Below are 13,671 nucleotides of genomic sequence, written 5' to 3' on the forward strand. Positions count from 1 at the left end.
TCAGAGGTCTGGTGAGATTTGAGTGTCATTCAGAGCTGCTCTCCAGGCCTCAGCTCTGCTCACTGCTGGCTTCCCAATCCCTTTTCCTCGTTCTTCACAGAGCAGGATGAGCTCTGTGAATGCCCTTGACCCTCGCCACTCTTCCCAGCCCAGCCACCCAGCCCAGTTAGGCTTAAGATGGAGCTTCTCTGTCTCCTCTGGCACCCCAGTGCAGTCCCCTCTGCGGGGAGCAGCAGCCCCAGAGCGCAGCACACAGCAGTGCAGGCCGCACCTGGAGCAGCTCCCTGCAGCCATGGCCTGGCTCTTTGTGGCAACCAAGTGCTCCCTGTGTGCAGCTGTCCCTGGAGGATGGTCCCAGGGCAGAGCCCAGCCGGGCTCCCACTGCATCCCCTGGAGCCTGGGGCAGACGGCGCTCGCAGAGCTGAGGTTCATGGTGAGCACCCAGAGCTGTGGCTCGCAGTCGGTGTTTGCAAGCGTTGTGATCTCATCTCCTGTGACCTGTGGGGAAAAGGAGCTGTGCAGCCAGGCCAGCGCTGCCTCTCTGGGCAGGGACGAGGCTGAAGGCCTTTCCTGTTGCCGAGGAGGCGGCATTAAGCCTTAGCGGGGCCTGGCAGCTGTGGAGCCGGATCTCGCCCGCTGTCCGGGACTCGCTGCCCACCAACCGCCCCCACCCGCCGCACTCCGTTCTGCAGGGACAGAAGGCTCTGGCTGTGCGAGGGTTTCCATCATGTCTGTGTACCCGTGGCTCTGGAACGCACACGGAGAGGGAAAGCGTCAGTCACGGTGCTGGCACACTCCTTCCTTTCCATACAGGACACGTCCCTGCGCACCCCGTGTGCGGATCTATTCAAAGGAGAGGCGTGGATAGAGATTTCCCACGGAGCTCTGACTCTGGCGGAACTCACCTTGTCAGCCAGCAGCCAGGGGATTTGTTTCCCAGCTCTGTGTCAGTCGGTGCCCAGGAGCTGAAGGGAGCAGCATTTAGAGGCAGTTTCCAGATTTCTAGGCAGGCAGTGGAGCTGACAAGCATCCGCGTAACTCGCCGTGTTCATCGGGAGGGGCTGCTGCTTCTTTGGGAATACGGCACAACGGAGACATGAGACTTGGAAAAATCCCAGCTCTCTGTGGATTTGTGCAGAAGGGGGAGCAGCAGAAACACTTTGTGTCTACTTGTGGGGACACAAGGTCCAAGGAGCGGGGCTGGCAGAGGGTGACCTGGGCTGCTGGCAGCTCAAGTCCCGTGTGTTGCGTCTGCCTGAGGGAAAGTTCACGGGCCTTCCAGGGCTGTGCTTTGCATTGGTAGCTGGACAGGTGCTGATAACAGAGCGGTGTTCTGGCTGCTGCCCAGCAGTGCTGTCCCTCTGCCATTCCTTCCCCCATCAGAGGGGATGGGAGTGGGCAGGATCCTGGCAGGGGACACAGCCAGGCCAGCGGACCCAAATCAGCCAAGGGGATGTTCCAACCATATGACCCCAGATCGGATGTATAAAGCAAAGGGAGAGAGGAGGAAGGGCACCTTTTCCCCCAGAAGCTGAAGTTTCCCTGAGTGTTCCAGTTCCAAACTGTTGACCCTTTTTGGAGGCATAAGGTTCTCACCCCATAGTCTTCCAGTCACCCTCGAGTTGTAGAATTTTAGAGCAGTCAAATTAATCAAGATTTTCTAGATCTTGCTGTGCCATTTTCTTGATGTCCATGTGAGAGGGGACACAGTGATGGATGGGTTTGCATGGGAGCTGCAGAGCCCCGGAATGGAGAGCCTGAGTGTCCCAGCAGGATTTGCAGGAGTGTGGAGGGCAGCTGGAAAGAAGATTGTGGGCAATATTCTCCTGCCTCCATCTTCCAAGGAAGCTTTGATTCGATCCCTGTCTGCACTGTGCCACGGGGCCTCCAGAGGCCCAGGGAGGTGTCTGGGTGGCCCCAGAAGGCGCTTGCAGGACCCTGGGGCACCAGGGAAGAGGCAGGAGCATCCCTGTGGTGCTGGGAGAGACACCCAGAGGGGGCCACCCCTGGGGCCCGGGCAAGAGCTGCATTCAGGCAGCCAAATTCATGCAGGGTCTGCCCGGGCGCTGCCAAGGACCAGTCCAGTGAGCTCCAGTCCTGTTTCACCTCTTTGTATTTATTTCTTTGTACTTATCCTTATTCTTATTATCTTTGTTGACCCTCAAAATGCCACTAGAAATCATTTTCCCTCCAAATAAATACTGACTTATTTTAGTGTGCTGCTTTGGACAAATTTGGAGGAAAATATCCTCTGACAGAAGGCAGGTTACAACCAGCCCTCTCCCACCAAGTCTGGGAAAAAATATTTTCCTCTGAGGAAAGTGAAAGAGAAAAAGAACCTATTTATTTAACAAACACACAGGAAAAGGATAATAATGCTGAATACTTAAACCTCTCGCTGTGGAGAGAAACCTGGGAAGATTTCAGAGTCCTTCTGTAGGTGTGCTCTCTCTCCTCCTCCTTGGAGCTGGGTTGGTGTCCTCCAGGGCCTCGGTGGAAAGTTCTCCCACTGTGTTCTGATGTTGAAACAGTCCAGAAGAGAAGAAGGGAAAAAGCCCAAGTCCCAGGAAAACAAACTTCAACTCTCCGTCTCCCTCCGGAGAAAAGGAGCTGAAAGCGCGCTGCAAAGCAAGCAGGGCGCTCCCTCCGCTCTTCTCGCTGCCGCAGCAGAACGCAGAGGAGTGTGTGTCTGTGTCCTTGAACAACCGCTTTGAAAAGTTCGCTCGGGTTTTTCTCTCTCCCCCGTCGGGCTCAGTTTAAAGGCACAGAAAGGCACAGGATTGATTTCTGGGCAGAGAGCAGCCATAGGGGATACACATCATAAAGTCACCCCCAGACAGGAATGTATGGAGCTGGAGAGCTCTACAGTCCTGTGTCTTTAGTTACAAGGGTATGGAAGTGTCGCTGGGTCCTTTGGTAATCGCACAGTTCTGTATCGGTTCCCGCCGTGTGGAGCCATTTTTATACAGAAGTCGGTGTATTCACACAGCACAGATTGTTGTGTTTTCCTGTGTATCAATTTCTGTGTAAACCTGCATCCCGTTGTACAGTTTTATCGATGTATGAATTTCTGTGTAAAGCTGCGTGGCCTTGTAGAGTTTGGTTCAGGCTCTGTGGGTGTTGAGAGAGTGCGATGGATGTTTGGCTTTCTCTCCAGACGTGTATCTGTACAGGCACCACCGTGTGACCCGTCAGACATTTAACTGTGTGAACCGAAAGGGATCTTTGTATCTTTCCGTATGGTCAGCAGAGATGGAACAATCTGCAGGAAGCTCGTAACAGAATGTTGGGGTTTTAGGAGTTCTCCTTGGGTTTTTTTTCTGTTAAAGGAGTTTTCCCCATAGATGTTGCCACGGGGACAAATTACTGGATGCTTAAGAAAAACAAAAGACCTGGCCATAGGGGTGGGGTGCATCTTGCTACTCTTTTTTTCACCTGGGTGTGTGGGCAGTCAGTCCCTGGCATTTTGGATGACGGAGAGAGAGGCTGCTCCTTCAGCTGCCTTCCTTCTACCGGAGAGACCCCGGGATTCCCAAGCCTGCCTTCCCTGCCCCGCTGGGAGCCAGGCTGCGGCCGCCCTGCCCCTGCCATTGCTTCGAGCCTTCGCTACTTTGGAGCCCCGCTCGCCCTGCCTGCCCAGACCTCCGCAGGTTCCCACCACAGCTCCAGAATTTTGATACATCTTGTCTGCCACCCGGGATTTGTGCTCATCCCTGCCACTCCAGCCTGCTGGTCCTGAGGGTCCGGCCGGACACCGGGATCGGCTGCCCAGGGGTTTGTGAAGCCTTTGTTCCATCCCTTCCCGGGATCCCAGGCCCCCAGTGCCGCGTGCTCCCCGAGCTCGCTCCGGAGCGCCCCCTGCAGCCGCGGGGGAACCATCGCACCTGCCCTGCTCACCGGGAGCCGCCAGCGCCCCTGCCGGCTGCGAGCGGAACTGCACCCGAGGGGAAAGGGCCTGACAGCCGAGAAGGCTGGCACTGGGTTTGGGATTGTTTGCTGTTACTGCCAGAGTTATTGCTGTTTGTTTGACTGGTTATACACATAAAGATATATATTAGTAAAGAACAGTTATTCCTATTTCCCATATCTTTGCCTGAAAGCTCCTTAATTTCCAAATTATAATAATTCAGAGGGAAGGGGGTTGCAATTTTTTTTCTTCCATTTCAGGAGAGACTCCTGCCTTCCTTGGCAGACACCTGTCTTTCAAACCAAGACACTGGGAGCAACTGGGACCACAGTGGGGGCAAGTACAATCATACAGCGAGTGACTGGGTTCATACTGGAAGTGACTGGAGCCACACTGGACTCTTACTGAGAGTGAAATGAACCATACTGGGTGTGACTGGGAGCCACTGGGACCATGCTGCAGGCAACTGGGATCTTATTGGGAGCAACTGGGACCATACTGAAAACACAGTGGGAGAGACTCTAAGCGACTGGGATGATGCTGGGAGTGATCATGCCGGGATCATACTGGAGGTGACTGGGAACCACCGCTGAGGCGGCAGCGGCGGAGCTCGGAGGCGGCCCCAGCGCAGGTGGGAGCCGCGCTCGGTTCTGGCGGGGCTCGGGGCTGGCTGCGGGCGGAGGGGGCGGCAGGGGGCTGTGGCGGGTTCGTTGTGCCGTGTGGGCGCCGTGTTCGCCCTGGCGTGAGGGCGCTGCGGGAGCAGCTGCCCGCGGTCTCCTTCCCGCTGCTGCCTTGGCAGGAGCCGGTGTCAGAGCAGTGCTGGCTCGTCCTGGTTGCTGTGGCTGCCCCGTCGCCAGGACTGTTTCTTGGAAGGTTCAGACTTCCCAATCCACCCTCCAATATGCACACACCCGTTTTGTTTGTTTTAATAAAACAAAACAATATTAATAACTCCATTGAGTCTTTGTTCTTCTTCTCTAAGTTCAGGAATTTAACACGGCCTTGGCTGAGCAGCAGTTCGTGGCAATCAGTAACATTTTCTGGAAGTGATAGTTTCTTTCATTCCTTCCTACCTACAGCTCCCTGGCCCTATCTAAAGCAGATTGACGGGCTTTGTTTGTTTAAGTCACATTCACCTTATTCCTTTCCCCCCCTCTCACTGCTGGAGCCCCTCCCCTGCTTGCGCTCGCAGGTGCCACCGAATGCGTGTCCCGGGATCGCATCTCCCCGCCCGCAGCCTCCAGCGCCCGCCCTGTCCCGGGCTGGGTCTGGGCTGGCGGCAGCGAGCCCGACAGAAACCAACGCCCGCGGGGCCACCGGCGCCGGGGCTCAGAGCCGTGCAAGGGACGCTTTGGTTTGCAGGGGCGGAAGGGCCTGGGCTCCTCCCCTGCCCCGTTTGACTTGGTTTAGGATTCAATATTTTCGCCGACGTGAGAGGGGAAAAAGGCGTGGTTTTTCTCAGCACTGGGCACGTTTTTGTCCCTCGCATTTGGGCCTTCCCCGGGCCCCCTCTGGCCTCTTGCAGAACCAGTGGCATTTCCCACCCCACGCGGTTTGTAAACAAGAGTCGGCTGCAGTCGAGAAGGCTCCAGGCGCCTCCTTCCAGGCTGACTCTGCCGATGCTGAGGCTGTTCTGGGCTCTGCCGGGGCTCTGTTGGGGCTCAGCTCTGGGCAAGGCTGGGCCCGCTCTCCCCTCACATTGCTCCGGGCAGCTGAGTCATGGGGGGACAAGGAAGGGACACGTCAAGGGATTTGAGGTTTAACAGAGTTTTTATTCAAAAAACTGCCATAACTACCAGGCTGTCCTAACCACCATAACTAACTAGCAGTGCTAACTACCGTAACTATCCACTTGTTCTAACTACTGTAACAAAAAGCTGTCCCCAGGTGCTTCAGGTCCTCCGCTGCTCCCTCAATTGCTTTGCTGCGGTGATCAGAGGGCTCAGGCTGGAGAGAGGCTTGGCTGATGATAAAAATGGGTGCTGCCCAAAGGATGAAAAAGAAAGAAACGAACTGTTACTTTCCCAAGTCAAGTTCCTCACAGGCTCTGTTGCACCAGGACAAAGGGGAATGGTTTGAAACTCAGGAGAGGGAAGCAGCCTCAGATTAGATGTGAGACAGAATTTTTTTATCAGAATAGGGGGGAAACACTGGCAGAGGGTGCCCAGAGATGTGGGAGGTGCCTCCTCCCTGGAAACATCCAGGCTCAGGTCAGGCAGGGCTCTGAGCCACCTGATCTGCTTGAAGATGGCCCTGCTCCTTGCGGGGCACCTGGTCCAGATGACCTGCAAAGGACCCTGCCAAGCCAAGCCAGGCGAGGATTCTGCTGGCTTTGCATGTGAAAAGCAGCGAGACTGGAGACTATTGGAGGGGGGCCCCACGAGAAAACCCCTCCCTCGCGCTGCTCTTTCCCCTGCAGCCGCTTCGCATCCACCTGCAGCAGCTCCTGGGCAGACCAGCGCCGCTCCTCGTCCGCCTCCAGGCTGCACTCCAGGAAGTCCCGCAGCAGAGCCGACGGGCGCCTGGGCTCCTGCAGCTGCGGGGTCCCGTTCTGCCGGATCAGACAGCGAGCCTGCGCAAAAAGCAAACACTTCCGAAAAAGCTCTGCCAGCTTCCTTCACACCCACAAGTGCTCACAGCGACCCCGGTTTCTCAGCCCCAGTCTCTGGGGACAGTTTCCTCCCTGGCAGAGATGCTGCTCAGAGCTCATTTTTCTATGCCAACCAAAAAAGCCAAACACTGCGGCAACCACAGCCATTCCTACATCCAGATGATCTTGCCTTGAGAGCCAATGTCATTGGCTGACTTTGTTAGTTGGAACCTCCATCAGAAATAGCTCATTTTGCTTCTCCAAATATGGACACCAGCTTTACAGGCCATTTGCAAGAGTCTGCTTGTGTTATTTCCAAGGATTCTTACATCAAATGCATCCCTGCTGTGCCACTGACACTCAAGTAAATGCATTCATGATGTTCCATCCCAGAAACTGCCAGGCAAGAAACCTGAGGTTTGGGTTGCTGAAAGCTCACGCTTGGTGACATGGAGGAAGTAGCTTGGGCTAGGAAAGAAATATGTTAGACTATGGGCATGTTAAACAATCATCTTCATGTTTTAGACAAGTTTCCCAGTGAGAAGAGTCAGGGGGAGTTCATCTCGCAGAACCTCTTTCAGAAACTCCTTCAGAAAACTTGTTGTGTTTGGGTGTGGGTTTTGGGCTTGGTCTGGGGTTTTCTGCAAGAGAAGATTAGAGCTGATGCTCTGGCTTCATGTTTTCAGGTCATCCTCACAGACAGAAGAGCTGCAACACCTTAAAACCCAAAGCAAATTCTGGAGACTGCAGAATATTGGTCTGTGCTCAGGCTCGAATCCTCTGGGAATTCCCTTCCCGATGGGCAGAGCCCTCCGGCTGCTCCTCCCAGGGCGGGGTCCCTCTGTGCTCACAGGCCTCTGCAAACTCGGGGAAATTTGCCTCTTACCATGGCCGCCGTGTGCTCGAAGTAAGGAGGTTCTCCTTCCACCATCTCGATGGTCACAATGCCCAAGGACCAGATGTCCACCTTGGGGCCATAAGGAGAACTGGTCACAACCTCTGGGGCCATCCAGTGAGCAGTGCCCACCATGGAGCTGCGCTGCTCCTGCTCGGGGCTCAGCTGAGCGCAGAGGCCAAAATCAGCTGAGGACAGAAACAAACACTGTCAAAGGCAGCTGGAATGAGGAAACCAAGCACAAAGATTGCCCACTCTCAGTCTGGAATGCAGTGCTGAATCCAGCTGGAAAAGTCCTCAGGGCTGTAGCCAAGGCAAGATGGAAGTGGACCCTTAAAGGAACCCTCAGCTTTCATGCAGTGGCTTTTAGTGATTCCCTTGAAGCTTCAGATTCCAACTCCCGCCCCTCTGCAAGGGCCATACCCAGAGCAAAGCCACTGCTGACACCCTGCTCCTCTCCTGAGCTCTCTGTATGGGGCAGCCGCTCTCAGCTGCCAGCAGGGGCCGGGCACCGCCACCAGCAGCCCTTGTGGGGCTCTGGGCGTCACTGGGAAGCAGCCCCACACCCGCAGCCCGGGAGCGCCGTGCCTGACCAGGAACACCCACCCAGCTTGACAGAGCCGTCCGTTGCCAGAAGGATGTTGGAGCTCTTCAGATCTCTGTGGATCACCCGGTTCGAGTGGAGGAAATCCAGGCCCTGCAGACACTGAGAGAGAACAAGAAACACGAGGGTGGAAATCGATGGCTGGAATACACAATCACACAAGAAAGGACAGTTTAGAATTCTGCCAGCAGCAGCTTTGCTGTGACAGGCCAGGAGTGCAGTGCAGACAAGCTCCAGGCAAATGGTTCAAGGCAAAGCTGAGAACAGCAAATCAAATCAAAAAAGACAGAGAGTCCCACAACAGCAGGAAAGAGGACAAGAGCAGAGTGGAAGTGCAGGGACACTGGCAGGCCGTTCACTTCAGAGGCTCTTTCTTCTCTAGCTCATAAAAACAACACAGAAACAAAGCTCTGAGCATGGAGCCACTCCTGTTCTCAGGCCCTGCTTGGAAGGAGCATTGTGTCCAAGCCATGGGAAGCCCGAGCAGGATCCCTCACCTCCCGACTGACAGCTGCCATCTCTCCTTCAGCCATGCGTGTCTGTCTGACAATGTCCTGCAAAGTTCCTCCATCCATGTATTCCATCACCAGCCAGAGATCTTCATCAACAAGGAAGCTGGAAGAGGCAAACAATGGCATGGAGATGAACGTGCACTGCTCAATTCCCCGATGGAAAAGCCTCGAGTGGAGTTTTGTTTCCAGGTCACTTGTAAATGAGGACAGAATCCGATGCAGAGACATTCCTGCCAGGCTGCACAGTCCTTGGGATCTGCACAGTCTAAAGGAGAAGGAGACGCCTGTGGGAAAGGAGAGGCCTTAGATGGCAAGCAAGTGAAAAATGCAGTTGAGCAACAGCCCAGATCAATGTGGAACCACAACACTTGCCCCCAGCTGGTTCAGCATCTGAACTCAGCAGTTCCACCGTTCCCTCCAGAACAAGGCAACACAACTTCCAGACTTATCCAGGGCAGGAGGCCGTGCAGCACTTAGGACAAAAGTGGTCAAGTGTTTGGAAAACCTTGCAGAAAGTCCCTTCAGAAACAGGCAAGGCCATTGCAAAATGGGCACCTGAGGCGTTTCTGGAAACAAGAACCCGGTCTTCCTGGCATCTGCAGCAATGGAAAAGAGTTGGGAAGGAGAAGCCAAGGGAAATAATTTCTGACAGGGTTTATCAGCTCTTGTCGTAAGACCCAGGAAATGGGGTCAGCTTGAAGGAAAAACCAAACCAAAGCAACAAAAGCACACGGAGGGAGTGAACTGACAGGCTGTTGTTTTGGGAAGCTACGGCCGGGTGAGGCTTTTTCAAAACAGGCTACAGACTGCGGATGCCAGGAGAGATTAACGCAGGGCCCGTGCACGGGATAAGAGCTGAAGCACTCACCTGTCCAAAGAGCTGACAATGTTGGGGTTCTTCTTGTCCTTCAGGACCAGGATCTCATTCACAGCTCGTTCCCCGTTCTGCCCTCTGAGACTCATTTTCTTTATGGCCACCTGAAAGGACATTGCAGCCCTTGAACTGGAGGAGTCTGGGGCAGGAGGCCGCAGCAAACACGGAGCGAGTCTTTGTGGAGCGACGGAGCCGGGCTGTGCCAAACTGCCTTGGGATGGGACACCCGGGCTCAGCAAGTGACATTCCCACAGCCCATTTCTCTGCTCGCTGCGGGGCCGCTTACAGGACACAAGGCCAGAGACATTTGGCCTTGGAAGCTCTGCAGAAATGGTCCCTCAGCTCTCAGCCTCAAAGCTCTCACAACATTCTCTGCACCTGCAGTCTTCTCAAACGGCCTTAGTTTACCACCACTCTCATTATCATTCAAACACATTTTGCAAGCAGCAAGTAATTCTGGTTCTGTGAAAACAGAGCAAAACAGCCGGGAACCCTTTAGCAATCCTGTGGGATTTGGTCATGATTTCAAATGCAACTGCTCTGTTTGGGATTGCACAACAGAGCAAACACGCACAAACGTTGCTCAGATGATCCCTGTCACGGGCTGTCACTGACACCAGACCCAAACACAGCTGCAGCGTTTAGGGGAGAGCTTTGCTCTGCACATCCATCTTCTCATTCCTCTCCCTCTCTCTGGGAACAGCTGCAGTAGGACTAAAACCCCAAACTGATGCCAAGCAGGATCGCTCCTTAATTAGGTCTTGAGGTATCCTTTGAAGATGAAGCACAGGATGGAAAAACTGCTAAACGGTGTTCCTGTCCGAGGCTGGGATGAAGATAAATTAGGCCTCAGCCTCCACCAGCTGATGCACTGATGTTTTCAGATATGAAGACCAAGCCAGCGTGTCCTGCTCTGACAGACACCGCTGCCCTCCTTGCATTCCTTTGGGCACTTCAGAAGGCTCAAGTCTGTCCCAGCCGTGCTCTGCAGGCTGACACTGCTGTGCCTTCAGAGGAACAGCCTGTGCAGGAAAGCTCTGCTGGCCCCCCAAAGCTGCAGCCACAGCTCCCAGCAGAGGGGAAAGCCCTCGAGAGCTGCCCGACGCGCTGAGCGTGGTGACACTGACCTCTCCTCCAGTGGCCCTGTCGAGTCCTTTATAAACGGTTCCAAAAGCCCTGGAGACAGAACAGCAGAGAAGAAAGAAGCAGCGCTTTAGGCCCTGGGAGTGAAAGCCAGCCCAGACAGGAGATCTCTGCTGCCTGCAGCCTTTACAAAACACCTGGGTGCATCGACCCTTCAAACAGCAGCGCAGCAGCCACCAGCCCTGTGCCACGCAAGGTGGGCAAGAGAAAACTGAGGCCCAACACAAAGGAAAAGGGCTGGAGCAAATCCCAAATGTCCACGCTGAATTACTTTAGTCCAAAACCTAGGGTGGGAGTGGATGTCTAAAGAACTGGAAAAGAATGTATTTCATCCTTTTCCATTTCCTGCCTACGAGCTGCAGGATCCACAAGGGCCCTGCCATCAGGCAGCTGATGCGTTTTCCCCTCGAGTGCAGCAGCTCTTTGCCTGTTACTGAATGTACGGGGTTTACTACCTGTGCTGAAAAGAGCGCTTATTAGTTCATCTCTGGTTTCTGTTTCTAAACCGTTATGTTGATAATCCTGACCGGTGGATATTTTTGGAAGCAAAATATTTGAAAGGAATCTTCTTGAGAACTGTTTTCTGACAGTCACCAGATGGTGAGCTGCTCTTTCAGGCAATCAAATTCCAGGGACAGAAGATCTTCCAGGTCCTGCTCCTTGCTGCAGGCAGGACACTGCCAGCCTCAGGGGCTTTTGACGGTGCCTTCTGACCACAGTTACCAATTCTGATCAGGACTGAGAGACAGCAGGATCGTGCCCCAGTGTCTGAAGCTGTTTGCAGCTTGCCTGGCTTCTCACTTGATCTTGCACCAGCAAATACCTGGCCCCTGCTTGTGCAGAAGTAACTGCCGTGCACTTACCCTTGGCCAACCTGCTCCAGTTCCAGGTATTTCTCGGCAGGCTCCCCCACGCTCACGGCGCTCCCTGAAAGAAACCACATGGAAGACGCTCCCTCCCAGATGGAGACCCCGCCTTGCAGCAGGGCCAAAATGCAGCCCCACTCGCTGGGGCCGGGAGCCCCTTGGTCTCAGCTGGGCAAGGACAATAAATGACTCTGTGACATTCAGCTGCAGAGCAAGCCTGGGTGCAGCTGATGCTGAGACACACACGCAGCACCCTGCTCTGGCACACAGCAGCAGAGCAGACGTACTCAGCTGCATCAGGCACCACTCCTCTCTGCCCTCTGGCTGCAGAGCTGTGCTGCTGTCAGAATGTTCAGCCCAGGATCCCGCAGCAGAGGGAGCTTCAGTGTCCTCTTCCCAAGCAGAGGGAGCTTCCCCATCCTCTTCCCAAAATGCAGCGGGTTCCTGGTCTTCTTTCCAAGCCACAGGATGTTTGCCATCCTCTTCCCATGCCGGGAGAATTGCAGCCTCCTCTTCCCAAAGCACAGGATGTCCTCTGTCCTCGTCCCACGCTGGGAGATGTCCGTCGTCCTTGTCCCATGCTGCTGGAGCCTCGCTGTCCTCGTCCCACACCGGGTGATGTCCACCATCCTCGCCCCACACCACAGGAGCCTCGCTGTTGTATTCCCAAACCGTGGGATGTTTGCCCTCATCTCCCGGGACAGAGGGAGGTTCACCATCATCCCCCAGAATGGGGGGAAGTTCACTGCTGTCTTCCTCCTCTTTGGCCTCCTCTTTGGAAGCAGAGGGAGCCCGAGGAGGAGCTGATGCTGCTTTTGTGCCCTGTGGACAGATGGTAGCGTGAGGGACGGGAAGTTCTATCTCAGTTATCGCCTTATTTATCCTCAGCTACACATCCAGCTGCACTAAGCAGAAATGGGACTCGGAGCTGTTCAAACTAGGAATGGGCTAAAGTCAACATTGCCACTTATTGCTGGGCATTCCATATTCCACTGTGGCTAAAGCCAGCAAGCAATCTTCTGCCTGCAAAACCAGACCTGCAGCTCTTCAAAAGCTCTTCAGCAGAGAAGGAGAAAAGTGCCAGGGATCCCTTTGCTGCTGCTGCTGCTGCTGCTGCTGCTGCTGCTGCTGCTGCAAAGACACTGGCAGGAACTTTCCTTCAGCCTCCCAGGCTGGCGCTCGACTGCCACACGCCAAGCTCACAACTCTCTGCACAGTTCCGACCACCAAAGGTTCCTTTCCCACTCACCGAAGGAGGAGCTGCTCGGGATCCACGCGTGAGGTGCCCTGCAACGGGACAGGGAACACGAACCAGATGCTGTTAGGAAAAACCTGCCCGTGGTGGGAACTCCCACGGAGCAAGGCAACCCCGAGAGAGCATTTTGCTTCCACAACATCCCTCCAGGAGCCACAGTCCCTTCGCACAGCAAGCAAGAGAACAGCACAGAATCCTGGGCTGTGTCAGCTCTTGGCTGGAGCAGCCACCGGAGGGAGTTCCAGGCTCCGCTGGCACAGACTCTGCGCTTGAGGGAACAGAACCCCCCCGGCTCCATTGCAAATGCTGTGCACGCCCCGCTGGCTGCAGACACCCCCTTTTTCCGCTGCAGCTGCTGGCAGGAGCTCTCCCAAACCAACGGTGTCTTAATGGCAATTTGGTTACAAAGGCAGCTCAATTCCAGTGGGAGAACAGAAAGCACACAGCAAGCCCGCAGGCACCGATGCTGCACCCAGGGAAAACCTCGACTTACGTGCCAAGTGGGCTAAAAAATAGCCCGAATAAGCCACAGAGTACAGAGTGCAAACTGCAGCAACCGCTTGCTGGATCATTTTGGCTGCGCTGCACACGTCGCAGACTGTACCCCTGCAAGCACACAAGGACACCCGTCAGGGGCTGGGCTGGCTGCTGAGAATGCCTCGGGCAGGAGGATCCTCCGGCAACCAGCGGGTGCCCAGAGCCGCTCTGGACACTGAGGGCTCCGTGCCCCACAGCAACGGGAACACGGCGAGGACGCGGCAGCGTTCCCGTGACATCACAGCAGCAGCTCACGCAAGAACCGCCTGGAAGGTTCTCCTCTGTCACAAAGGAGCACAAAGGATCCTCCCGAGGCACAGCCTGTTGCTCAAAGGATCCAAGAGGAACCCAGAAAATGCAGCAGACAAGGACAGCCCATAGCCAAGCCTGAACACTGAGGAGGAACGAGGACAAAGGAACGAACCAAAACAAAGGAATCACGACCTTTAGTCACTGATGCTGCTGACTAAAACCAGCAAGCATTGTTC

At 54.9% G+C, this 13,671-nt stretch overlaps 1 protein-coding gene across 1 annotated transcript; it reads right to left on the minus strand.

Moving 5' to 3' along the window:
- Nucleotides 1-5,658: 5,658 nt before the first annotated feature.
- Nucleotides 5,659-13,586, minus strand: LOC125330361 (serine/threonine-protein kinase PAK 3-like). The gene is made up of 10 exons (XM_048313404.1): nucleotides 13,140-13,586; nucleotides 12,641-12,678; nucleotides 11,389-11,452; nucleotides 10,510-10,558; nucleotides 9,377-9,486; nucleotides 8,494-8,611; nucleotides 7,999-8,098; nucleotides 7,384-7,580; nucleotides 6,342-6,479; nucleotides 5,659-5,889 (listed from the first exon to the last, which is right to left on the minus strand). Exons 5-10 carry the CDS (start codon nucleotides 9,469-9,471, stop codon nucleotides 5,800-5,802), a joined length of 738 nt encoding a protein of 245 aa, XP_048169361.1. The 5' UTR covers nucleotides 9,472-9,486; nucleotides 10,510-10,558; nucleotides 11,389-11,452; nucleotides 12,641-12,678; nucleotides 13,140-13,586; the 3' UTR covers nucleotides 5,659-5,799.
- Nucleotides 13,587-13,671: the final 85 nt, after the last annotated feature.

The sequence above is a fragment of the Corvus hawaiiensis genome, chromosome 1 (assembly GCF_020740725.1).
Source record: "Corvus hawaiiensis isolate bCorHaw1 chromosome 1, bCorHaw1.pri.cur, whole genome shotgun sequence".
In the NCBI taxonomy this organism is placed as follows: Eukaryota; Metazoa; Chordata; class Aves; order Passeriformes; family Corvidae; genus Corvus; species Corvus hawaiiensis.